The sequence below is a fragment of the Megalobrama amblycephala genome, linkage group LG14 (assembly GCF_018812025.1).
Source record: "Megalobrama amblycephala isolate DHTTF-2021 linkage group LG14, ASM1881202v1, whole genome shotgun sequence".
Taxonomy (NCBI): domain Eukaryota; kingdom Metazoa; phylum Chordata; class Actinopteri; order Cypriniformes; family Xenocyprididae; genus Megalobrama; species Megalobrama amblycephala.
In genome coordinates, this window is record NC_063057.1 from 19,036,814 (window position 1) to 19,061,854 (window position 25,041).

At 41.2% G+C, this 25,041-nt stretch overlaps 2 protein-coding genes across 26 annotated transcripts in view; one reads left to right on the forward strand and one right to left on the reverse strand.

Moving 5' to 3' along the window:
- Positions 1–20,301, forward strand: part of acss3 (acyl-CoA synthetase short chain family member 3) — a 162,349-nt gene extending 142,048 nt beyond the window's left edge. For all 8 annotated transcript variants that reach the window (XM_048157049.1, XM_048157053.1, XM_048157051.1 and 5 more), the window contains one exon: positions 20,139–20,301. In XM_048157049.1, the coding sequence (XP_048013006.1) occupies positions 20,139–20,167 (29 nt within the window). In that variant the 3' untranslated portion in view covers positions 20,168–20,301. The remainder of the gene's footprint in view (positions 1–20,138) is intronic.
- The window catches only part of ppfia2 (PTPRF interacting protein alpha 2), a 269,017-nt gene that overhangs the window by 3,663 nt on the left and 240,313 nt on the right, over positions 1–25,041 (reverse strand). For 7 of the 18 annotated variants that reach the window (XM_048157029.1, XM_048157028.1, XM_048157034.1 and 4 more), the window contains 17 exons: positions 23,728–23,968; positions 23,295–23,324; positions 20,640–20,767; positions 20,369–20,541; positions 20,098–20,191; positions 18,217–18,219; positions 14,149–14,230; positions 11,996–12,196; positions 11,063–11,125; positions 10,036–10,068; positions 8,105–8,280; positions 7,873–7,970; positions 7,593–7,768; positions 7,440–7,508; positions 6,764–6,920; positions 5,338–5,394; positions 25–105 (listed from right to left, as the gene is read on the reverse strand). In XM_048157029.1, the coding sequence (XP_048012986.1) occupies positions 47–105; positions 5,338–5,394; positions 6,764–6,920; positions 7,440–7,508; positions 7,593–7,768; positions 7,873–7,970; positions 8,105–8,280; positions 10,036–10,068; positions 11,063–11,125; positions 11,996–12,196; positions 14,149–14,230; positions 18,217–18,219; positions 20,098–20,191; positions 20,369–20,541; positions 20,640–20,767; positions 23,295–23,324; positions 23,728–23,968 (1,840 nt within the window). In that variant the 3' untranslated portion in view covers positions 25–46. The remainder of the gene's footprint in view (positions 1–24; positions 106–5,337; positions 5,395–6,763; positions 6,921–7,439; positions 7,509–7,592; positions 7,769–7,872; positions 7,971–8,104; positions 8,281–10,035; positions 10,069–11,062; positions 11,126–11,995; positions 12,197–14,148; positions 14,231–18,216; positions 18,220–20,097; positions 20,192–20,368; positions 20,542–20,639; positions 20,768–23,294; positions 23,325–23,727; positions 23,969–25,041) is intronic. The other 11 variants (XM_048157032.1, XM_048157043.1, XM_048157033.1 and 8 more) reach the window with 8 other exon arrangements.

Here is a 25,041-nt window from a genome sequence, read left to right on the forward strand (position 1 = left end):
TGTGTGTGTGTGGGAGTCACTCACAGCTTGTAGCTTTCATGTTCTTTCAGCAAGAGTAGGTCCTCACAGTGGAGCTGTCCAGACGCTGTACTGCTGATTGTCCAACTGCACACAAACAAACAAGCTGAGTGAGTGAGTGTGTGTATTTGTAGATGAAAATGTGTGTTTGTCTATGACCACCCCTGGCCATCCATTCATTCATCCATCCATCCATCCATCCATCCATCCATTCATTCATTCATTCATTCATTCATTCATTCATTCATTCATTCATCCATCCATCCATCCATTCATTTGTTCATTCATTCATTTATTTATTCATTCATTCATTGTAAAAGTGGGTGTGGGGTTTGATTGTTTTCCTAATTGAGGTGTTTTTCAGGTGTGGAAGTCCAAGACTTAAAATGAGAGTTCCTAAATCACCTTGGAGGTGTGATGAGGCATGGAGAAGCACTTCTGTATGTATGAATGTTTGTATGTTGAACATGATGATATGGTATTATCATCATTGTTGTTGTGAGAGTTTGTTTAGTGTGTGTGTGTGTGTTATTACACATTTGAAAGTGTTGTGGGGAGAGGTGAAAAAAACAAAACAAGTAGGTATACACCAGGCTGTTTATATTATGTAGTACATAGGATGAATGGAGACAAGTGGTGTGATTGGTGTAAGTTGATATTTATTGTATGTGGGGTGCTGTGAAAGAAATCAGTACGGCACAATGTAAAAAAAAAAAAAGAAGAGAAAAACAAAACAATGACATGGTTAGTGTAGTGTGTCTTGTTGAAGTGGTTAATATCCAAACACAGAGTACAGGAAGATCCAGCAACATTGAGGAGAGGTGTTAGAGGGGGACATGAAGAAAACAGCAGTTATCAGTGCATTGGGAGATCCAGCACATATTGCCAGCTGACAGAGATGAGCGTCCGAGCAGTTGGAGCATATAGTAGCTGTCGTGATTGGTTGCGAGTAGCGAGGAGGTGGAGCTGTGTATCATCCTTGGTTAGTAATTGTTGATGAGGAAAATGTGCAGAGAGGGTCACGTGACTGGGGCCGAAGCGCACGGTTGGTTAATCGAAGAGAAGCGGCAGCTGAGGATGACGAGATGCCAGGTACATAAGCAGTGAGCGTAGCTGGAGCGGCAGCGGAAGCGGCCGTCGTGCGGCAGGTGTCGTGTGAAGACCGGTTCGTGTAAAGACCAGCGACTCGACCTGCGCGACTCCACCCAGCAGGGGACACCTGGGGACACCCAGGGACACGGGGCAAGGTAACGCCGCTCTTCTTTTCTTCTCTTTACTTCTCTCTTGCCTTTCACTCACAATGCTCCTCCTTCACAACTTCACTAACCACCTTGCACTGCCTCTCCTTCTACCTTTCAGCCGCATCCTCTAAGCTTTTGTGGAGGGAAGCGCTCTCTCAAGCGCCCTGGATCTCCTCACACACGCAGGTATGACGCTTTGCCTCTGCGGGCCAACATGCTGACTCCACAACTCTGGAACACACCTGCCTCACATTTCCTGCTCAAACCAAACCCTTCCTTAAATGCTGCTTCTGTGTGTTTGACAAGGGTTGGAGCTACACTGTGGCTTGAGTGATGGAGAGAGCTCAATCCTTCACAGTACTGCAATTTCAGCACGCATTCACTCCTATCTTTATCACATTTCTAACCCCCCCAAAAACACCACCATCTCAACCCCAATTACATAACATGCTACCAGGAAGCACCCTCCAGCACCCATAACACCACATCTGCCACTTGATCCACCAATAACCACAGTTTCCCAGGAATCACAACTCAAAAACAAAGAAATGAATAAATAAATAAATCAATACTTCTGAGTGGTCTCAGTCAGTCTCTATCTCTCTCTCACACCGCACCCCTACCACCAGAGAATCAAGGTCACCTAAGCAGCCTAAAGTAAAGCACTTTAAACATACATGCATTCATTCATTCATTCATTCATTCATTCATTCATTATCTCACTATAGGATATACACAACTCCAGGATTGCACATACAGTCCCTGACAAAAGTCTTGTCGCTTGTGTACAAATTGACCTGAAGTGCCGCTGAAATATATTTCTAATCAACATTTTTTTTTACAAGAAATGGCTCATTTTATTCCCAACAGCTTTTGTAATAATGTTTCGGTGCAAAACAAAACTGTCAAAAAGTATTCTAATATTCACAGCTTGATAAAGCCCATTGAGTCAATTTTTGCAAAGACATAAGTGTTGTCGCCTTGTCATATGAGCTTCACCTGTGACTAATAATGGATCAATTACATCTCAGGTGTGTATAAAAAGAACCCCAGTACACTAGACCTTCACATCAACTGCAACTAGACCTCTGCAAACATGCCTAAGATTCACCCTGAGACTAAACTTTTGATTATCAAGAGGCTGAAGACCAGATCCACTGCTGATGTGGCAGACACCTTCAATGTGTCTCAGCGTCAAGTACAGAGGATAAAAAAAAAGATTTGAAGAGACTGGAGACGTTTTTGACAAACCCAGGTCAGGCAGACCCCGCAAGACAACTGCTCGAGAGGACCGTTTGTTGGCTCGAAAATCCAAGGCCAGCCCGTTTTCCACTGCAACAGAGCTCCACGAGACCTGGACACCTGAAGTCCCGGTGTCAACCAGAACAGTTTGTCGGATTCTGTCTCGAAATGGCCTCCGTGGTCGAATCGGTGCCCAGAAGCCAGCACTAAACAAAACGCAATTGAAAAACCGTGTGGCGTTTGCCAAGGCCCACAGCCTGCTAAAAGGATGGATGCTGGAAAAGTAGCAGAAGGTGGATTTTTCAGATGAATCTTCTGTTGAATTACACCACAGTCGCCGCAAATATTGCAGGAGACCTACTGGAGCCCGCGTGGATCCGAGATTCGTTTGGTGGCGGAAAAATCGTGGTCTGGGGTTACGTCCGGTATGGGGGTGTGCGAGAGATCTGCAGGGTGGAAGGCAACATCGATAGTCTAAAATACCAAGAAATCTTAGCTACCTCTTATATTCCCAACCATAAAAGAGGCCAAATTCTGCCGCAGGATGGTGCTCCGTCACATACTTCCGTCTCCACGTCAAAGTTCCTCAAAGCGAACAAGATCAAGATGCTCCGGGATTGGCCGGCCCAGTCACCGGACGTGAACGTCATTGAGCATATGTGGGGTAGGATGAAAGAGGAAGCGTGGAAGACGAAACCAAAGAATACTGATGAACTCTGGGAGGCATGCAAGACTGCTTTCTTTGCTATTCCTGATGACTTCAATAAATTGTATGAATCCTTGCCAAACCGCATGGATGCAGTCCTTCGAGCTCGTGGAAGTCATACAAGATATTAAATTTGGATCTCGCGGCGCCGCTACTTAATTTGCTGACATATTTTTGTATTTGCAGTAAATTTGTTCAATTTCTGTATAGGCGACAAAACTTTTGTCTTGACAAAATTTGACCTTTCTGTCTTGATGAAATGATTAATCTTTTTTCAGTGAAACAAATTTATTTCAGTGCATTAAACATCATTTGGGAGGGTTTTAGCTTTCTATATGAGCTATTTCTAACACCAATTGATTAATTAAAAGTCAGTTTAATAGCAGGTGTTTCTACAAAATAGATAAGCGACAAGACTGGGACTGTACACTGTCCAAAGCAAACACGTCAAACCACTAAGTGCTACTGTCATTATGAGCCAATGATAAACCTGGACTTTCCGCTCTATAAAATCACACAAAAACACAAGGCCAAGCGCAACTCGCTGCCGCACATATGTCATCGACTCAAACTCTCATATATGCTGCAAATGAGGTGACCGTTGTGTACCTCTAGTAGAATGAGCTCTCGGCCCATGACATGCACGCTCCTTAGTGACACAATCCATGAAGCGACTCCTCTTCCCATACTAATAATAAGTGACGCTGAACCCGAGTCAGTAAATCCAACAGTTCGCGAGCAGGAGATCGCTCGCCTCGACCAAAAAATGCCGCGTTGCTTTCACGCCTCGTCTCCAGCGAGTCGCGGCAAACGGCACACCTGAGTAATGAACAAAGCGGGACATTGACTAAAATGCCCAGGAATAAAGCAGCCTTTAACAAAACCACCTCTCAATCAATGCTATCTATAAGCTCAAAAGGGATTTAGTGGTCAAGAACACGCACATATTCCACCACAGAGAATCAGCACTTTCCAAACCGTTCGGACTTTTAGAAACCTGCATGCAAGTAGGCATTGACCTAGAGTGTTTCTGTCGCTCGCCATGTGACGTGCAAAAATTGCAGCCGCGTATACCTTTGTGCCACAAAAATGCTCTGCCCTCGTTCCTGCACAAAACATCACACATTTGCAACAAAACAAAGGCGACAAAGTTTTCTACACGCCGTACCTCAAACACATTCCGTTGCCCGTCGCGTGTACGCCGCGCTAGCGCAGCTGTCGCGTTCTAAATGGTCTTGATCGCCCTCTGACCTTTGACCTTAACTTTAACATCTCGTGGCCAAGACCCAGACAACTACTCTGTCTATGTGGAGCTGGATTATTTCCGACAGCCGTCGTTTCCCCGGGTTCGGGCCGTATTCTCTTCTGTTACTCTGATTTACCATCTCTAACAAACACGCGAGGCGGCGCGTTTGACCGCAGGTGATCCGCAACATCTTCGCCCAGAGAAATGCTTGTCCCAGAAATGTCACGTCTCTGCGACACGTGCCGGGAAGCCTGGAATCGGCCTTCGTTCCCCCCGGCGCCCTGGTCTTCTTGTTGCGACGGCTGGTCGGTTGGGAGTTATAAGGTCCAAGTCCCTCTGCGTGCGGGAGGGGGACCCCCGTCACGCTGCCGGCTCTGGAAGATGGGAGGGAGGATTGTGTCCTCTTTATCATCTTCTTCATCCGCCTCCAAGATACAAGCAATCGTCCTGTTTTCTTCATACTCTCCCCATCTGTACCGTCTTTCTCCGTAGGGAGACACGAGGTGGGTTGGTGCTGTAAAGATCCGTGGACTCGACTTCACGTTTAGTGCTCCGATACCCTTAATGGCAACGCAAAGCGCTGCGGACGCTCTGTGTTAGTGTGCATTTTCCTTTATGTTTTTCCTGTCGTCGCTTTGCTAACCTACTGTATTTATTGCTATTACGGCGTGACCGCTACATCTCTCCGGTCGGATGTCCGCAAAAGGACCGAAGGCTGCCGTGATGCCGCTCCTGATCGCTCTTGATGTACGCTTGACGGGTATATATTTCACGGTTAAGAAAGGACGGGAGACATTGAGACCACGTGAGGGGGTACGAGTACACTGCACTGTAGGGACGAGGGTCGGGAATGCCACACGGTTCGAGGCGCTGTCATATCTGACCTTGAAACCAGTCCAAATACATGTCGTCAGGACTGTCGTCCGTCACCTCGTACAGGACTACCCGGCAGCAGTCCGTAAAAAAACAACAGAAACACAGTCAACACAGTGCAAGTGTGTGTGTGTGTGTGTGTTGTTACTTCTGCCTGTTCGTCTAGAGCATGAACTTTGTGTGTAACTGGCTATGTTTGGAATAGTGTCACACCATACCACTCTTCTTTTTTTTTTTTCTCTTTTTCTCAAAACAGTACATGGAATACCATGATTACCTATTACATTTGCTAAAGTATGTATTCATGGAATACTTTACCCAAGTCTGAATGTGCAAAACAGCAGTATTAAGCATCAGTCTTTTCCACATACAAACTTACTGTAAACATAAATATTCAATCTATTCTAGATAAATACATTCCAATTATTTTACATATGTAGATCATATATTTCATATTTTCAGTATTTCTTTAATGTTTTACTGGGTACTACAGATGAAGGCCAGTATCTACCTTATCAGGACTAAACTGCAATTGATCAAATATTAGGTTTAGCTATCTATCTAACTATCTATCAAAGAACAAAAGACTCACTGCTCTTGACTGAACTTTTGTAGCTTTAATAAGGATTAATCTATATTTTCAATGATAATTTATGCAGTGAACTTCTGTAGGCCTATTTCATACCTGTTACATCAAAGATGTAAAATATACTGTTTTTATGTTGTTTCTACATTAATTTAGAGATTAAATGTGAAATTATTATAATATGAACATATATTCAAAACTTTAATATTAAGCACAACTGATTACAGAAAAATGTGTTATTAGTTGGTCCATACAAAAAACAATCCTTAAGATTGAAATCTTTCAGACAAATTTCAATACATTTCTAAACAAGTTTAATGTTGTTACATTTTAGACATCATTTTGTCTGTTTTTGCTGTTTCGCCCTAAAATAGTTCCAACAAAGCCACAGCCAAAGTGTTGTGCATCTCCAAGCAACACACATAAGTGTTTCGTTACTGAATCGTTTTTAACTAATCTACTAACAGTGTTTCGTTTAACTAATCGATTTAGCCAAACTAAATCAAGCTAAACCTTCTGTAAATATACGTAAATGCCTCATCGGATCTTATATCTTGCAGCATTATTCATTATTTTATTGTTGATGACTATTTGCATCAAAAACTTCAAAATTGCCAATTTCTATAGCTGTCCATTTTTGAATTTTCTTTTTTTTCTTCCTATTTCTCTCTCTCTCTCTCTCTCTCTCTCTCCAAAACAAAAAGTCAATGCTACTTTACCATCCCAAACATAGCCTCAGTTTCAAACCACTTTTAACTATGTGCATTTTTGCCCTCTAGCCGTCTTTTGTGATGTGTTTGTCAGTATCTGCTTTGAATAGTACGGTGTGAGTTCTCGTGCGCACGTCTCACCCTCTGGTGGCAGTCTGCGTGAGTGTGCGGAGGTGGCAGTGAGGCGAAAGCCTGCGGGCAGGGTCTCTGCTGAGCCGGGCATCATGCTGATCCCGTGGACGTCCCGCGGAGGAAACTGCCTCCTCCACGACGGCCCTCTGAAGTCTTTCTCGTCGCACTATGATGATCCAAAGACAAATTTAGGCCAAAGTGTTATTTTACACTGCTTATAGCAGCAAATAATTACATACACTATTTATATATATATATATATGCTTTTAGCTTTGCTGTGCGATTGATGTAAGCTTACATTGGCTCAATGCACAATGCACTGTCAAGGTCAGTGGAAAAAAACAAAAACAAAATGTTGATTAAATTCTAATAAATATACTTACAATTCATGAACCCTCACAAGTTTTTCACTATTTTTTTTTTTTATTGTTTGGTCCAGCTTTTACTCAACATTTGTATACAACACGCTAATCTCAAACTCTATTCAAATTAATTGTCGTTTGAGCAGTTTCGTTTGGAACTTGCCGACTATGGAAAGCGCTCGTACTAAACGCATCAAGTTTTTGAGGTTCTTTTTCTTTTACGACAGCAATGCAGCTCAATAAGGATTTACAACAGGCCGCTGTCCGTTGATCAGTTCTTAAAAAAAAAAAAAAAAAGAAAGAAGAAGAAACTAGTGCTTGACCTCATCTAATCGCCTCTCTGTTCCCAGTGCCAGCAGATTGTTGTACTCTCTTTCAAGGATTTGTCTAGCCTGTGGGAGAAAAAAAGTGTATTAAATATTATCCCCTCAAAACCAACATGTCAAGACTGAAAGAGTGTGTGTGTGTATGGGGACCTGAGTGTTTTGGTTGGGGATCTGCAGCAGCAGGGCCAGGCTGCTGTAGTCAAAGTTGTCGTCGAGCGCGATGAGCGCCCCGTGCACGCCGCTCTCTAACAGGATGTTGGCGTAGTCGCGGAGCCCGATGCTCTGGACCCAGCGAATCACCCGGTCGTTACTCCACACCAGCACGTCTATGTAAATGCAAACGCAAAATGGGTGTTTTTTGTTCATTAAAACATCGCAAATACCTTTACTGGTGGCCCCGGTGGACTGTTTCCTAGTGGCTTCTACCTACCTCTTATCTCGTGCTGGCTGCTCTCTCTGCGTCTCTCCAGCTCCTTCCTGTCGTAGTTGAGCTTCTTCAAACACATAATGCCGTACTGCAGACTGGTTCTGTTACAAATAATATGTCCATATTACAATCAAAGCAACTTCAGTTGTGGTCAAGTCTGCTCTGATTTAATCACTCCATTGGATGCTAATGTTTTAAAGGATTATTTTGACACCGGTGTTTCTAGATTGTTGACCTGTGAAAGCTGTCCACCATTTTTAAATGCACTCTGAGGTCCTTCTTGGTGAGGTGGTCCAACATGCGCGCGTCCACCAAACACTCCATGAAGTAGCTGCGGTACTGAGGTAGACCGAGACTGGGCAGCCACTCGTTCCCAATCCACTCGTGATTCATGTCCCCGTATGCCAGCGTCTAAAGGACACGCGTGCAACACGTTACGTTTAATGACCGTGTGATGAAAGGAGATACTATGTGTAGTCTACACACTTTATAAAGCCTTAGTTGCATGTTCACTGGGATGTAACTTTATTCATATTTCAATAAAGTTATATTAATTAATCACATTACATTTAAGTCACACTAAAGGCATTTATAATGTTACAAAACATGTCTATATTTCAAATAAATGCAGTTTATTGAACTTTCTATTCTTTATCAAGTAATCCTGACAATAAATAAATAAATAAATAAATATTGGTTTACACAAAATTAAGCAGCAAAAACATGTTGACATTCAACACTGACAATAATTAGAACTGTTATAAATAATTGAACACCAATAATAACTGATAATAACTGAGCACCAAATCAGAATGTTACAATGATTTCTTGAGGATCATTTGACTTGAGTAATGATGCTGAAAATTCAGCTTTAGTATCATAGGAATAAGTTACATTTTAAAATTAAAATAGACAACACTTCTCTTAAATTGTAATAATATTTCACAATATTATTGTTTTTACTGCATCAAATAAATGCAGCCTTAGTAAGCATAACAGACTTATTAAAAACTTAAAACATTAAGGAAATCTTATTTATTCAAAACTTAAAAGGTTAGTTCACCAAAAAAATGAAATTTCTGTCATTAATTACTCACCCTCATGTCATTCCACACCTGCAAGACCTTCGTTCATCTTCGGAACACAAATTAAGATATTTTTGATGAAATCCAAGAGGCGTCCTTAAAACAGTTGACGTCACGTGACTACAGTGGTTCAACCTTAATATTAGGAAGCGACGAGAATACTTTTTGTGTGCAAAACAAAAATAACGACTTTATTCAACAATCTCTTCTCTTCCCTGTCGTTATCCTTACGTAGTAGCCGAGTCAAGCGCAGTGAAGGCCTCCGTGTTTACATCCGAATGCCAGTTCAGTATTGGCCAAAGCTGCACACGTGAGAGGCACAAGGCATGCGTGTGATGCTGACGCAGGAGCCGGCCAATAATGAGTCGCCGTTCTGACGTAGAACCTGGAAGCGCTGGATGTAAACAACATATGAGAATGACACAGAACAGTAGATATTGTTGAATAAAGTTGATATTTTGGTTTACTTTTTTTGCACAAAATGTATTCTCGTCACTTCTTAACATTAAGGTTGAACCGCTGCAGTCACGTCGACTGTTTTAATGATGTCTTTAGTACCTTTCTGGACCTTTAATGTGGTTGTTAAATTGCTGTATATGGACGAGTCATGTACCTCTTGGATTTAATCAAAAATATCTTCATTTGTGTTCTGAAGATGAACGAAGGTCTTACGGGTGTGGAACGACATGAGGGCGAGTAATGACTGAATTTTCATTTTTGGGTGAACTAACCCTTTAATTCATGATGGAAAAATGTATTTTTAGCAGAGTCACTACTTTTAAACTAAAGGATGTGCATTTTACGCCACAATTCCTGCATTTGCTAACAGTGCTTGGCAGAAAGTTACGTCACATCCAGGTATCCTCGTGTGGATATGAAGCAAAAATAACCATGTTTACTGACTTTTACAGGTTAGTAAGATGTTCTAGCGCTGTACTCTCATGTTAACATGTACAATTGTTTATTTGGTTTCTGCACAACAGCACCTTACACATCCATTGCAAATGCGCTTGCTAATGAATGTTTAGTGCTAGAAATGAATTAGTGTGGAACAGATCTGTGTGGACTGTTACACTCTCACCTGTGACCAGCTCCCCTCCTCTGACTGGGACTTCTGTGGAGGCACAAGGAAGCGACTGTATCAGTGTTACGTCTGCAAATTGTTGCTTAACTCTATGTACGTCTATGTTACTTTTCAAAGCACACGCATACTTAGTTTTATAATCATAAGTTGCAAATGATCACCCAATCGTACATGCTAATGCATCGGTTGCATCTGGCAGGTTTAAACATTATTGAACATGTAACACACAACCAGTAAATGAAAGAAACTTGTATTTGACCTCTTCTCTCTGCATGCAAATGCAATAAAACATCACAAACAAACTACATCAGATACACAACGTGCGTTCGTCTGACACGTGTCGTGAGCGTTTCCGTTCCAGACTCGTGTTCTCGGTGATGGTTGTGCTGATGAGGGTGAACCGTGATGATTGTATGAGGCCGTGATGAGGCTCAATGGAGAATAACGAGGCTAGTTTTATTCTCCTTTGATTGATTACATTGAATATGAGAACGTCACATCCGTTCAGCCTCGCTTTTCTCAGAGCTGTTCTATAGGAAATTAGGGCCTCTGTCGCTGCTGGTTTGCCCATCTAAAGATTGTTAGCGCTGGATGTGATTGATGGCAGCGCGTATGAGCTGATTATGGAAGCGCAAATGCATTCAGACATGAACTGATGAAATCTTCCACTGCCCAGTTAAAGACCAGAGCTTGGAGTCGACATGAATCCCCACTCGCAAATCATTTTACTTCCTTAATTTGATGTGTTTCCACTTTTGAAGTGGGTCAAAGTCACCCTCGAGAGCATCTCGACTTATCCGTAATGCTCTTTTTCTGTTGTTGTATGCCGTTATTGCGGCTTGAATCGAGCACGATAACATCAGGAACGTGAACTACGAAAGTAAATGATGCTCATTTCGATTTCATGTCGACTTCTGTGCTCTGTCCTGATTCTGTGAAACAAAAACATTAGCAAAAAGTGTCAGTGAGAGTAAGCAAAGGGCTTTTTTTGTGTTAGTCAGTTGAAAAGGATGAGGTGACTGACCGTTTTCGAGGGGGCGGCAAGGGTCTCCATTTCCTCGTGGGTTACCCACACGTTACCCGACGGCTATGTGGGCGGCCCCGGAGATGAATCCGACAGGAAGGGCAAGCAGTGTTAAAGAAGAAGAGCAGCAGCACTGTAAGCCAATAGTGTTACAGCATCACAGTCAGATCATTAGCAAGACCCGCCCACAGAGTCAAAGGCCTGAGATACACATACAGAGCACATGCACGCTAAACGCACGTCAGGGGGAGACACAAAACATCGTTCTGTCTGACAGGACGGGATCCGCTGAAGACGACAACTGCGTTTAACATGCAAAATTAGCTGATGCCTCAAGTCTTGTGCACACTGCGCAATTTTTTGGCTTGTGAGCTTGTTATTGTCTGAGCCCGTTGAGCACTTCTGTAAAAGTCAACGTAGCCTCTGTAACTTCAACAGTCTAATATACATCTTAGGACAATCGGGTCACAAAATTACAAAAAAAAAAGAAAACAAACTCTCTTTTACCATATGATTATGAACTTTGCTTCAGATGGCCAGTTGTGGACAAAATCGAACAGTGTGCACCAGACTTTGTGTATTTAGTAGTTTTTCAGGAGATGGCTTTAAGAAGTGCAAACAAATAACTTTGAGAAAGAAAAACTTAAACTGCAGTTTGACTGCTGGGATGTGTGTGTCAGTCTTTGAACGTCTACAGTCACAGATCAACTGTCGCAGTCGATGCAAAACACTATTACCATGACAACAGTAAAAAATTATGCTGCAAATGGGTTAAAAATAACTGAGAATAAGGATGCTATGGTGATGAACCGGCATGGCCCAGTATTTGCTGAACAATATAAGACTTGGGGCTGGGGAGTTCTTTAAAATGTTGTATGTTATTGAAAAAAAAGCAAATAAACTAAGTGTGTGTGTGTGTGTGTTAGCACTCACGGTTCTAGACGTAGGGGGAGCCGAAGGGCTGGTGAGCGAGACCATCTCCTGGATGGCCAGACGCAGTTTGAGGCGGTGCAGTGGGTTGCTGATGCCGATCTCTCTCTGGATCTCGGTGTCCGACAGGGCAGACATGATGGCGCCGCTTTTTACGTTGGCACGACACGCTGCGACGTACCATGCTGGCATCCCCAGCCACAGCTTTGAACACACACAGTGTAACATGATTAAACGTGTACAAAGACTGCATTATAATGACTCTAAAACATCTATTAACGTGCGGTATATTGCAAGCTTTGCCACTAGATGGCGCCATTGCCTTATGTCTAATGGTAGGTCGTGAACCCTCCCAGCTTCTAACCACAAACAAACCAGAATATGTTTTAGCATCAAAGGCAAATCGTGCAAGTCCTACTTTATATCTAAGCCAGAAGAAGAAAAACAGTCAAACAAGTTCAGTAAACCACCAAAGAAAAACAGAAATATTGTATGTTTAACATTGTATCTTGGCCAACTCCTACATATCACTTAATCTAAAAAAAAAGTTGCAGCCATGTTACTACAGCTAAATACTGCAATTGCATCATTCTAGGAGAGACTGATCTCAGTTATATGCAACTGTTGTACTGCTGAGTCCATACAGCTAAGATCTATATTTAGCCGCCATTAAAGAGCCTTGAAAGTTATTAAAGAGCCATTAAAGTTAATAAACTTCATATCTGTGCCATTATAATATGTAAATATGCATAAATAATATGTAAAAATACGTAATTCCTAGGATCCCATCCCAGGCTGGGATTCCCTCAGTGTCGTTACGGTGAATTAATACCAGTCTCCCATATTATACTGATACATGGGTGTGATAACTGGAAATTTGTCATCGTTCCCTTTTTAGGTGCAACATTTATTTCTTTATATATCAGTTTCATGGCAAATGGTATCTTTAAGGCTGGAATACACTACAGGACTTTTAAAATCGTGACAGATTTTAAAACACTTGGCATCATACGCTTGCTGACTTTCTCTGTAAATGGTTACAGAGAAAACTGAACATCATACACTAAATGACTTTCAAGTCGTTACAAACGCAAACATGTGCCTCATTGCTAGTAGACGCATGACAAATAAAAATATGTGTTCTAAAATCGCCACCAAATATCAAACAAGTTGGAAATCCTCGGACTGGATGGAATCGCAGTGTGAAGCTACTGGTTACCGATTTCTCACCACCCAAAATCAACTGTCTCTCACTTTAGGCAAGTAGTGTCGACTCCTCCAGACTGCAAATCAGGGCAAAAATCTGGGCAAAAGCATTGTAGTGTTCCAGCCTTTAGTAACTGAATGCACAAGAGGTAACGATCAATTCTACTATGGCAGGCATTTACTTACCAACATCTGCCTTATAGAAAAACATATAGGACTGTTGGATGCACATCACATAATTAATATTCATGAGCCAAGCTGATGTGTTTTTGTGCCCTGGCCACTTTTCACATACAGCTAAGGCCCTGTTTACACCTGGTATTAAGATGCGTTTTAGTCAATCGGATCACAAGTGGATGAGGGAGAGACATACCCCTTTACACCTGGTATCTCTTTTGTCCACTTTCAACCACTTCTGTCCTGATTTCTTCGAGGGGAGGGTCTATGGGCGGTTAAACGAATGGGCGTTTTCAGATCTTTCGTTCTAATGGACAAAATTAGCTCGCACAATTTACATATGAACGCTACCGGAGATGATGGAAAAACATACAGAGAGCAGCTTTCGTTTCTGCTTTGACAGCTGCAAAACCACACCGAACGTGGTTACTGTGTGTTAGAAATCAGGAATGGTGAGAGAACATTGTGCTTGGTACATTTTTTGTCTTCAAATCAAACTTGCGTCTTCAGTCGACAAAGTTCAGATCCCGTCTGGCTAGCGTGCTTCCCATGATGTTTACGTGACGAGCAGGTGGTCATTGGTGGCTATTTGAACACATTTGACCACATGAGCGTTCCCACTATGAAAGCAATCTGGTCAAGTGGTCGAAAGTGGACAAGCTCAAAACGTTTTACCCCCCGTTTACACCTGTATTTAGCGTCATCCGCTTGTGATCCGATCGACCAAAACGCTCTTTTTGCGATTTGATTGGCCGAAAATGAATACTGCCCACCTCCAACCATGCAACAACTGTAGGTCCGTCCCACTGAGCAAAAGGTAACCCTTTTCTTCTGGCTTCTTCCAACAACTCGTGCCTAGAGAGAGAGCAGGTGGCAGAGACAAAGCGAGACAGAGAGGAAGACAGATAAGGAGAAAGAACTAGCTTACAAATAATCAACTGAACAGAGAGAGAGAGAGTGGGGGGAAAGGGGCATGTAGAGAGAGAAAGTGAGATGCTTTATCTGTCTCTGCCAGGTTTCCTGTCCTTTAATGGCCACTATCTGTTTATCAGAGCAACACGGAACACCAAATGCAAAAGTTTCTTCTTAAAGTATACCTACTAGTACTAGTCTGTAATTAGCATGTAGCATGACGAATGCTACCTTTTCATGTAATCTTTGTAAATGAGCAACACCTAAGCCAATATAATGCTTGGTTTGAGTTCACATCAGTCCATAATTTAAATTTAGGTCCGTCTCGTCTCTTGAGCTACGTTTTAGTTTCTGTTTACGAATCAAAGACGAGGTTGCGGTGGGATAAAACGAAGGAGAGAAACTAAGGGTGAAGTCGACCACGCTGAGATGCCAACTAACTGAAAGTTCCAGTTTCTCAGATAAACATATCGTGGCATTTCCTTGCTGTGTCCTGATCCTCGCCTTTAAAACTGAGAGCTTAAGGAAACTGGAATACTGTGACTTATCGAGGGGAAACAGAAACGCCTTTCTTTTGAACCCTATTCTGTTTTTCTTGATAAATATTTGCGCTTTTAGACAAGGCTGCTATCATAAACTCTCATCAGACTTTCACACAGATGCTTTTTTTTACTGCATTCTTCAGTGGGAAATATGCTTAGCTTTTTTCAAGGCTGCCTCTCGTCGTTTACTAACTTAACAGGGGCTGAAGGACTTGTAACAGAGTGTGTCCTCAGCAATGTTCCAATATATCTCTCTTGCTAATATCTGAATGTCAGAATGTACTCATTTCCAAGGATCCGTCATCTTGAGCCGGTGATATATTCCAAGGTAAGGCTTTAACGTTTGGTGGGACTGTGTTGGAATTGTGAGGGCATTTGGCTACAAAACAAGTACAAGTGAGTATTTTATGATACGCGGACGTTGCGGTGGACTTTAAGGCAGAGACAGTTGGATGTTCCTCCCTCAGAGAGCAGCTTCATAATCCAACCGCATGTTTGGGGTCTACAGTAAGGCCACTTGAATGAACTGTTGGGTACAGTACTAACACATGCTGTAGTGAGTGATATGGTTCTGTCTGCAAAAAAATATATCTCAAAACCGCTTACGTGACCACTGATATCTTTTTTCCACCGAAATGGTGCCACGATGGTGTCTGATCCGGTTCTGTGTGTGTTTGGGGGCTTGTTTACAAGTCTTATTCCTGGTTTTGGGAACATATTTTAGCATTCCAAGTGATTCTGTTTCTTTATGGAGCTTGTTCTTGTACTAAAGCTGGTGTTTAATCAAACTATTGAATAAAAATAACAGTGATCATTTTAACATTTCAGAAATGCCACAATGAGATTAACCCTGGATAGTGTTGGGGGTAACGCGTTACAAGTAATGCAAGTTACGTAATCAGATTACTTTTTTTCAAGTAACTAGTAAAGTAACGCATTGCTTTTAAATTTACAACACAATATCTGAGATACTCTTTCAAATAAGTAACGGAAGTTAATTTGTTTTCCCGTTTATTGACTGACAGCTCAAAAATCGTGAGTATCGAGGCAATGTGTGCGCCGTGTGAACATGATGGTTATTCTACACTAGTCTAGACTAAATGTGAGAATACATTGAATACATTGACTTCTGCGTCCTATTCTTCTGTTTTCCAGAATGGCAGCACAGCTGAAAGACTTATTTGAACTGCGCCCTCTACTGTACAGGCATGAATTTGCATTTCCTTCAGCCTGAGGCATATTCATTTGACTTTGAGTGTGAAAGGGCCTTTACATTTGCCAAAAATAAAACTTTTTTTGTTATAAACACAAACAAACAGCCCAGATGAGAAAAGGTATGCAAAAGTAACGCATTACTTTCCATAAAAAGTAACCAAGTATAATGCAATTAGTTACTTTTTTAGGGAGTAATACAATATTGTAATACGTTACTTTTAAAAGTAACTTTCCCCAACACTCAGCCTGGAACATAAATGGCACTGTTTAAACACATTTTGGTCCCTTCAAAGCAAACATGCACTTTTTCCCATGACGTTCTATTGTAGTATCAGCTATTACGAGACATTTTTCAACCACCTTATTATGACCTTTATTTACATTTTAAAGTCATGCGCCCTCTAGCTGGCATAAAAATAATGACAGTGTCGTGTTACGTTTGTCGTCATGAAATGACGTATGACTGTCGTTACCGATCAAAATGCGTGTTCATTTAAATGCAATGTGTGGACTTTTTACACCATTTGTCCTATTTCCATTTAGCAAAACTAATTTTTTTTATTAATGACTACACCCATAATACCCCACCCCTAAAGCTACCCTTAGTGATTTATAGTGCATATACACTTTACGAGCACATGCGTTCCCCGGGATCGAACCCACGCATGATCACATGATTGCATATTGTTATATATTACAAAGCTCTACCAATTGAGCTACGCAAAACCCGAAACATGACGCAGACGAAAGGGAGCAATGCATTAAAATGAAAGTGTCCTGTTGTCGATAGGGGCGCAACTTTAGCAAATGCTCCTATGGGTCGTATTTCATGAATTAAAATGAAAGTGTCCTGTTGTCGATAGGGGCGCAACTTTAGTAAACGCTCCTATGGGTCGTATTTCAGGGAAGTGACAAACGACCTATATAGGCGTATTGGTTGGAGAACATGTTGGCTATTTCAGATAAACCTGCCCCATTAAAAAAAAGACATTACAAATAAGATTGATCATGTTACAGGACATATTGGTCCCCAGTTTGAAGTAAATGGCTCTTGGTCAGAATAATCTGCTAATAAAAGCTAATAAAGTGGACCAGATTTAACTGATGACAGTTCCATATTTTGACGTACATCCAAGTGAAACATTATTGAAAAAGGAAAGATGTAGGACAGGGACTTCTTTCAATCCACCGGTTGTGGATTAAATGGAGGCAGATCTTAATGTGAGCTTTCAGTCAATTGTGGGAAGGGTTTAAGTGGACTAAATGATTGGAGAATCCGGCATACGTCACCGGAGGGAAGTCTGATGTTTCACTGGAAGTTTGAGTTTTTACAAATTAAAACATATGCATGGATGAATTGTTCACAACATGCATTTACATTAGAAAATAGACTGGGTGAATTTTCATTTCATGCTGACTTTAAAAGTCTGGCTATGCATGACTAGGTGTTCCTAGTTCAAACCGGCAGGTTAAATGGGCCTAATTTTTTCAGAACCGCCTTAAAGCACAGAACCAGATTGGGCACCGGCACCGTGTCGGTGGCGAACTATCCAGTGGCCGTGAGCTTTCGTTTCTGTGTGCTGTAAAGGCAATAAGGCCTTCGTGGTGGCGGTGGTGGTGGTGGTGATGATGTATCTCTCCTCATCTTTACGTGTTGGACTGCATATGTTCAGGTCCAATGTAATGCGTATGAGTGACTTCCTCTGAACATACTGTCGCTGGGGAGGGAGAGAAACAGTTATGAGAGAAAACAAAATGAAAAGAAAAAGAGAGCAGGGAAGTAGTCAATGAGTTGACAGTCCATAACCAGAGACGAGACCTGGTTATTGAATACGGCACACAATGCACACACACGCACGCACGGACACGCGCACGCACACATACACGAGAGGAGAAAGGCCTCGGCATGGCAGATCGAGAACAGGTTGTTATAAAGGCACACATTCTCTCTCCAGGCAGAGATGCATCCTCTATAGAACTGCAGAGGGGGAGAATCACATTTACAGTCAAATGAAAAAGAAAGGCAGAGGCGGGGGTCTCTAGATGGACAGAAAGGAAATGCGTCGGACCCCCCTGAAGATAGACACACACTTTAGGAGCATGACGACAGACACGGACAGAGCGTCGACAGTGGAAAATGCAGCAAGTCTCAGCAACACAAACTAAACTTACCCGCTGATACAGAGTCAGATGAGGAGAAAGAGAGAGAGAGAGAGAGAGAAAAGAAAAATAGAGAAAGCGATGGGAGACAAAATTAAATGCTTGTTATTAAGCATACTGTATGTAGACTTTAGAAAAAACCTCAACTCAGACACGTGCATTACCGTTGGGAATTTTTACACTTTGATATCGACTTGTCGTCACAATTGAACAGATCTACTAGTCTTTAAAAGGGTTTTGTTTTTTATCATACAGCATGCAAAAAGTGTGACAGTGCAATGAAACAGTGAAGAGTCGTCCTCGCATGGCGCCACGAAGGATGGGACCGACACGAGTCAAATTACATAAAATGGTCACATTCAACCATTAACGTTAAGGCAAAGAAACGTGATATTTGGCAAGCATCACATGACATGCTGTAAACACAGTATGCAACAAACTCACAAGCCTGCTATGAAAGGCACATTCTCATGTTAACATATATTCTACAAATGACAATCATACAAATTCAAGACAATTACATTATTTTAGTAGTACAACATGTGGCATATATATAATAGGCTGTATTATTATTGTATACTTAAATTAAAACTATACTGACCATGAAAATTGATAACATAAGGCCCGAAACATACTCTACGCAAATACGTAAATGTGCGAATGGCGGTTAGTTACGTAAGCTCAGAATCACACATTAGCCAAGTTTTCATTTAGAATTTTTTGCAAAAAAGTTTTAGCGCATCAAAATGTTTACGGTAGGTGATGGAAATGCTAATTTTCGATACATTTTTGTTTAACTTTAGAAACAGTTTTATCAATCGGAACATAATTCATTGCGAAAAAAATGCAACAAAACTTTCAGTGTTTTGCTACAAGTGTCGTCAACAGTTCAACAGTTTGAAGCAGTGTTCATTATTCGTCAACGACATTTTTTCATGGACGAAAACGAGATGATGACTAAATAAAAATGCGTTTTGAATGACTATGACTAAAATCTACTCTAATATTCGTCAACGAATAAATTAGGTAGCTAGCTACCTAAATAAGAGTTATTTTATCGCATTACTCTATCATGAGCACTGAGGCTTGCTATCACCAAAGTGACACAAAAACGCACACTAAAGCCTTGTTTCCACCGAAATGACCCGGAACAAGGGTAAAAAACTTTTTCCCCCCAGACCTGCTGCTGTCTGCGTTTCCATTGCGGTCTACAGTACCGTGAAGATTAGTCCGGTGACGTAGGCCTGCACGACTTTCCAGTTCCCGTGGGATTTCGTCCTACGCATATAAGCTTAATAAAGCCTGAACCTCGTCATCGGTCCATCGGCTGTAATTTTTAAACTCCATTGATGAGCAAACAACTCTTGCTCCCAGCACCGCAACAGACTTTTAAAATGGTGGATGAAATAAAATGCTGCGTGAATGTTCAGTGCCCAAGTCCCAAGTTCATGAACTTTGAAAAAGTACTACCTAGCGAGCAGGGACTTTCTGAGGGGGAAATTTGTAACCGGAAATTCATTTAGACCCTGGTCCCTGTGGTCGAAAAACACCGAGTACCACCCCAAAGTCCCTAGTTCCTGGGGAAAGTTCCTGCGGTGGAAAGTCTGCACAACAGGACTGTACGCTTGCAATGCGCTTGCTTACTTGCGTAAGGTATATTCCTGGCCTAAGGCACTACAATGCATCCAGATTGGCCTTATGTTCAAATATTGGTTTTTACAGTGAGGTGTGTGAAGCATAACATGGCAGTATTTGTGAGGAAGGGTGTTCTGGTGTGTCAGTAATATTCAATTAGTTTAACAAGATTCGGGCCCAGGAATGAATTACCTTCATAAAAGGTTGTGTTGGGCGTATAATTTGAATTTGTCAGAGAGCGATTTATAAAATACTTACTTCTTTTTAAGCCTGCGATCTTTCTCTGCCTGTGTTCCCAGCTTTCCAACTGCAATATCCTGACCCATAAGCTCAGGATCGGATACATTCCCTACTGATGGAGAAGATCCATTAACCCATCATCTGATAATGTTAGTGTGATAATTATATTTGCATTCAACTCTAGACCACTATTTAAATCAGATTAAATCAGTATTGACTGTATTTTCTGTGATATATCAATATCATCTCATAGAGCTTATCCTGACTTTGACCTTGACTGTGTCCGTACCTGGTCCCATAATATCTTTTCCCAGCTGCCCCAGTCTGGCCTTTTCTTTCTTCCCAAACAGTCGTCCGATGGATGACTTGATGCCTTTCTTTTTCGGCTGTTTGTGGAGGGAGTCCTGGCTGCTGGCTACGCTGCTCAGAGCACTGGCCTCCGTCTCTAATGTAGCCGTCAGCCTGGAGACAGACAAACAGATCAACAGTGAGAAAATGTTGAGTTATATTTGTACACAGCACGTGTCCAGCTACTGTCTGGCGTCTTTTTGCCTTCTCACCGTGCGTCATTGTGCGAAGAAGCAGGTAGCGTGTGGGTCATGCGGACTTGGCGAGGTGTGGGAGGTGGCGAGGTCTCGCATTTGATGGTTGCCTTGTCCTCTCGGCCGTCCTCGTCCACTGCTGCGATCTGTGAGAAAAAGAAAACTCTGATGTCTTTCAATATTGCACACCATTCCAAACTGATTTAACAATGTCTTCCTTAATGTAGTTCATCCAAAAATTAAAATTTTGTCATTTACTCACTCTCATGTCGTTCCAAAACTATGACTTTTTTTTCTGTGGAATATGAATGAACATATTTCAATTCAATGAAAATCAATGGGCTCCAATGTTGTTTGGCTCCCAATGTTCTTCAAAATATCTTCTATTTTGTTCCACAGAAAAAAGTAAGTCATACAGGATTGGAACAACATGAAGGTGAGTTCTGGATTGAAAACAGGATGTTTTATATGTTTGTTTTGTTTTTTTCATTATAAAGTACTCATAAAGATATTTTCATACAACACATAGGTTATTCCAGAAACAATTATTAATAATTGATTACTTATATTTATACATTTACAAACCCAATTCCAAAAAAGTTGGGACATTGTACAAATTGTGAATAAAAACAGAATGCAATGATGTGGAAGTTTCAAATTTCAATATTTTATTCAGAATACAACATAGATGACATATCAAATGTTTAAACTGAGAAAATGTATCTTTTTAAGGGAAAATAAGTTGATTTTAAATTTCATGGCATCAACACATCTCAAAAAAGTTGGGACAAGGCCATGGTTGCCACTGTGTGGCATCCCCTCTTCTTTTTATAGCAGTCTGCAAACGTCTGGGGACTGAGGAGACAAGTTGCTCAAGTTTAGGAATAGGAATGTAGTCCCATTCTTGTCTAATACAGGCTTCTAGTTGCACAACTGTCTTAGGTCTTCTTTGTCGCATCTTCCTCTTTATGATGCGCCAAATGTTTTCTATGGGTGAAAGATCTGGACTGCAGGCTGGCCATTTCAGTACCCGTATCCTTCTTCTACGCAGCCATGATGTTGTAATTGATGCAGTATGTGGTCTGGCATTGTCATGTTGGAAAATGCAAGGTCTTCCCTGAAAGAGACGACGTCTGGATGGGAGCATGTTGTTCTAGAACTTGGATATACCTTTCAGCATTGATGGTGCCTTTCCAGATGTGTAAGCTGCCCATGCCACACACACTCATTCAACCCCATACCATCAGAGATGCAGGCTTCTGAACTGAGCGCTGATAACAACTTGGGTTGTCCTTGTCCTCTTTAGTCCAGATGAAATGGCGTCCCAGTTTTCCAAAAAGAACTTCAAATTTTGATTAGTCTGACCACAGAACAGTTTTCCACTTTGTCACAGTCCATTTTAAATGAGCCTTGGCCCAGAGAAAACGTCTGCGCTTCTGGATCATGTTTAGATATGGCTTCTTTTTTGACCTATAGAGTTTTAGTCGGCAACGGTGAATGGCAAGGTGGATTGTGTTCACCGACAATGTTTTCTGGAAGTATTCCTGAGCCCATGTTGTGAGTTCCATTACAGTAGCATTCCTGTATGTGAGGCAGTGCCGTCTAAGGGCCCGAAGATCACGGGCATCCAGTATAGTTTTCCGGCCTTGACCCTTATGCACAGAGATTGTTCCAGATTCTCTGAATCTTTAGTATGGTTTTCCGGCCTTGACCCTTATGCACAGAGATTGTTCCAGATTCTCTGAATCTTTGGATGATATTATGCACTGCAGATGATGATAACTTCAAACTCTTTGCATTTTTTCTCTGAGAAACTCCTTTCTGATATTGCTCCACTATTTTTCGCCACAGCATTGGGGGAATTGGTGATCCTCTGCCCATCTTGACTTCTGAGAGACACTGCCACTCTGAGAGGCTCTTTTTATACCCAATCATGTTGTCAATTGACCTAATAAGTTGCAAATTGGTCCTCCAGCTGTTCCTTATATGTACATTTAACTTTTCCGGCCTCTTATTGCTACCTGTCACAACTTTTTTGGAATGTGTAGCTCTCATGAAATCCAAAATGAGCCAATATTTGGCATGACATTTCAAAATGTCTCACTTTCAACATTTGATATGTTATCTATATTCTATTGTGAATAAAATATAAGTTTATGAGATTTGTAAATTATTGCATTCCTTTTTTATTCACAATTTGTACAGTGTCCCAACTTTTTGGAATCGGGTTTGTATTTATAATACTTATTTACTGCTATAATTCTCAGTATTATTGTTTTATTAACCAGCACAAATATCTAAACATCCTTAAAACAATATAAATGTGCTTAAGGTGCAAAATGGTGTAGAATAATAAAACTTGTTTTCAGACAAGTTTAAATTAAGTTAATTTGCCAGTGAGGCAAGAATAAACCTCTAAACCTCTAAATAAACCTCTAAATAAACCTATAAAAATAAAAAAAGAATAAATTATTTTTTGTTATACTTATTCATTCCAAATCAACACCCTTTTGAACTACAGCCAATACATTTCAGTCCCAACTCATGAATTTGAAATGGAACTCATTTTTAAATTCAAATTTTTTGCCCAACCCCGGTATCCTCTATAATGCCTATGAAAATAATCATGGCAAATACACTGAGCTCTTTTGTGAAGGGACTTTTAAGTAGTACCTTTCTCCTGTGTTTCCGCAAGTCACTGGGCTGCAGAACAGAAAACAAAAAATGTTAACAGGTTACTGCCTGTTAATGGACTCCATAGTCATGAATCATTCAAAACAACTCAACGTGTTGATAAAGAACTGCAGAGAAAATACTAGAAAAGCTATAATACAGTTTCATTTGTGGATTAACCAGCACTACAATATGCATGAAAAAAAAAAAAAAAAACACCCCAAAGATGTTAAAGTAATGTAGCTTAAATTAAACAAATATTCTTAAGCAGGTCATATTCATTTCCAACATGGGGGAAACAAACCAAACAGAGTCATAATTTCATTTCCATCTCCGGTCAGCACTGCTGATATCTAAAAATATCAAAGAAAATGTACTGTAAATCCTCATGATATGACCCCTGAAGGACAGAGATACGGTTGAGCTTGTATACCAGTGTCATGACCCCCATGCGCTCCATGTCGCGGGCCGGGCTGCGCGGGGTGAGTTTGGGGGTGGAGTGTCCGCTGGGAGGTGAGGAGGAGGCGAGGGAGGATGCGGTGGCCGAGGCAGTGATGGAAGCTCCGGGATGGTGCACCCGCGCCAGGTTCAACCCCTCCAGGCTCACGCTGGCCACGCGGTTCTCTATTTCCTCTGCCCTCAGTTCTGTCGACTCCTTCTCTTCTTGGATCAGCCTGGAGAAACGAGAAAAAGAGTTTAGCCCAAGCCCACAGTGAGTTAGGGATAATTTGATGATAAACTACTAGCATTTTGATTTACGACATTACTGGAGTGCTAAGCTTGCTGGGTGAAAATTTTGGACGACAAAACTACAAACACTGTAGATAAAACATCTAATTATCCCTTACTACAATGGATAGTGCTAAATGAAAAGCTTTGTACTTTGAACACAGAAAAATGACAAAATAAATGCAATAAGCTCAGAGAGAGACAGAAATAATAAAAGGCTTGTGCTTTACTGGTCAAAAACTGATGTGGTTGGTTTCGTTGAACGCTTGAGGACACAAACCCACAACACTCAAAGATCACAAACTGCACTAACATTCGACAGCTCTTGTAGTGGATGTTTTTCATGAGCTTAGATTATTGAATATCTTGTAAAGCAACCATCGATCGGGCTGCAAACAATTAAACTTTCACCATTTGTCAAGCATTTAACATGTTTACAGTCAGTTGTAAACACATTCAATGGTTTCGTGTCTTTTAGCCCAAAAGCACAAACACCAAAGCTGGTGCTTTATCAAAAGTGGACCACTTCTGGGAGGAGAGAAATAAACACTGCGCAGGGAGACAATATTTCTTCCTGTGGTAATCAAAACAACCTACACACATTAGAAGCACAGTTTAATGGTACAGTTGTACGCTGGTAATCAAATAAAGTTAGACACACATACTATATTGTACATTATATATGAGGCTGTGTTTTTTTGTATCTTGATGAAACTTACATTAAGGGGGCTCCTGACCATGAATAAATGTGGAAAACAGGACAGAGAACCATCTAAAAAATTCAAACTTGTCTGCAGCAAGCGGCTCTTAGCGAATTTAAAATGACCTTTGAAACATAAAATTCAACTAAAGTTCCATAAAAAAGGCTGAAGAAAGAATTGCCGTCTGTTCTGGCTTCTTTAAATATTAATCACACATTTCCAATGAACTGGACAAAATTCATATTAGATCTCAATGAAATCTACAGGCCTGTGTTGGTTTATTTATTTAGTACTTGAGTTGGAGTCATACAACCTTA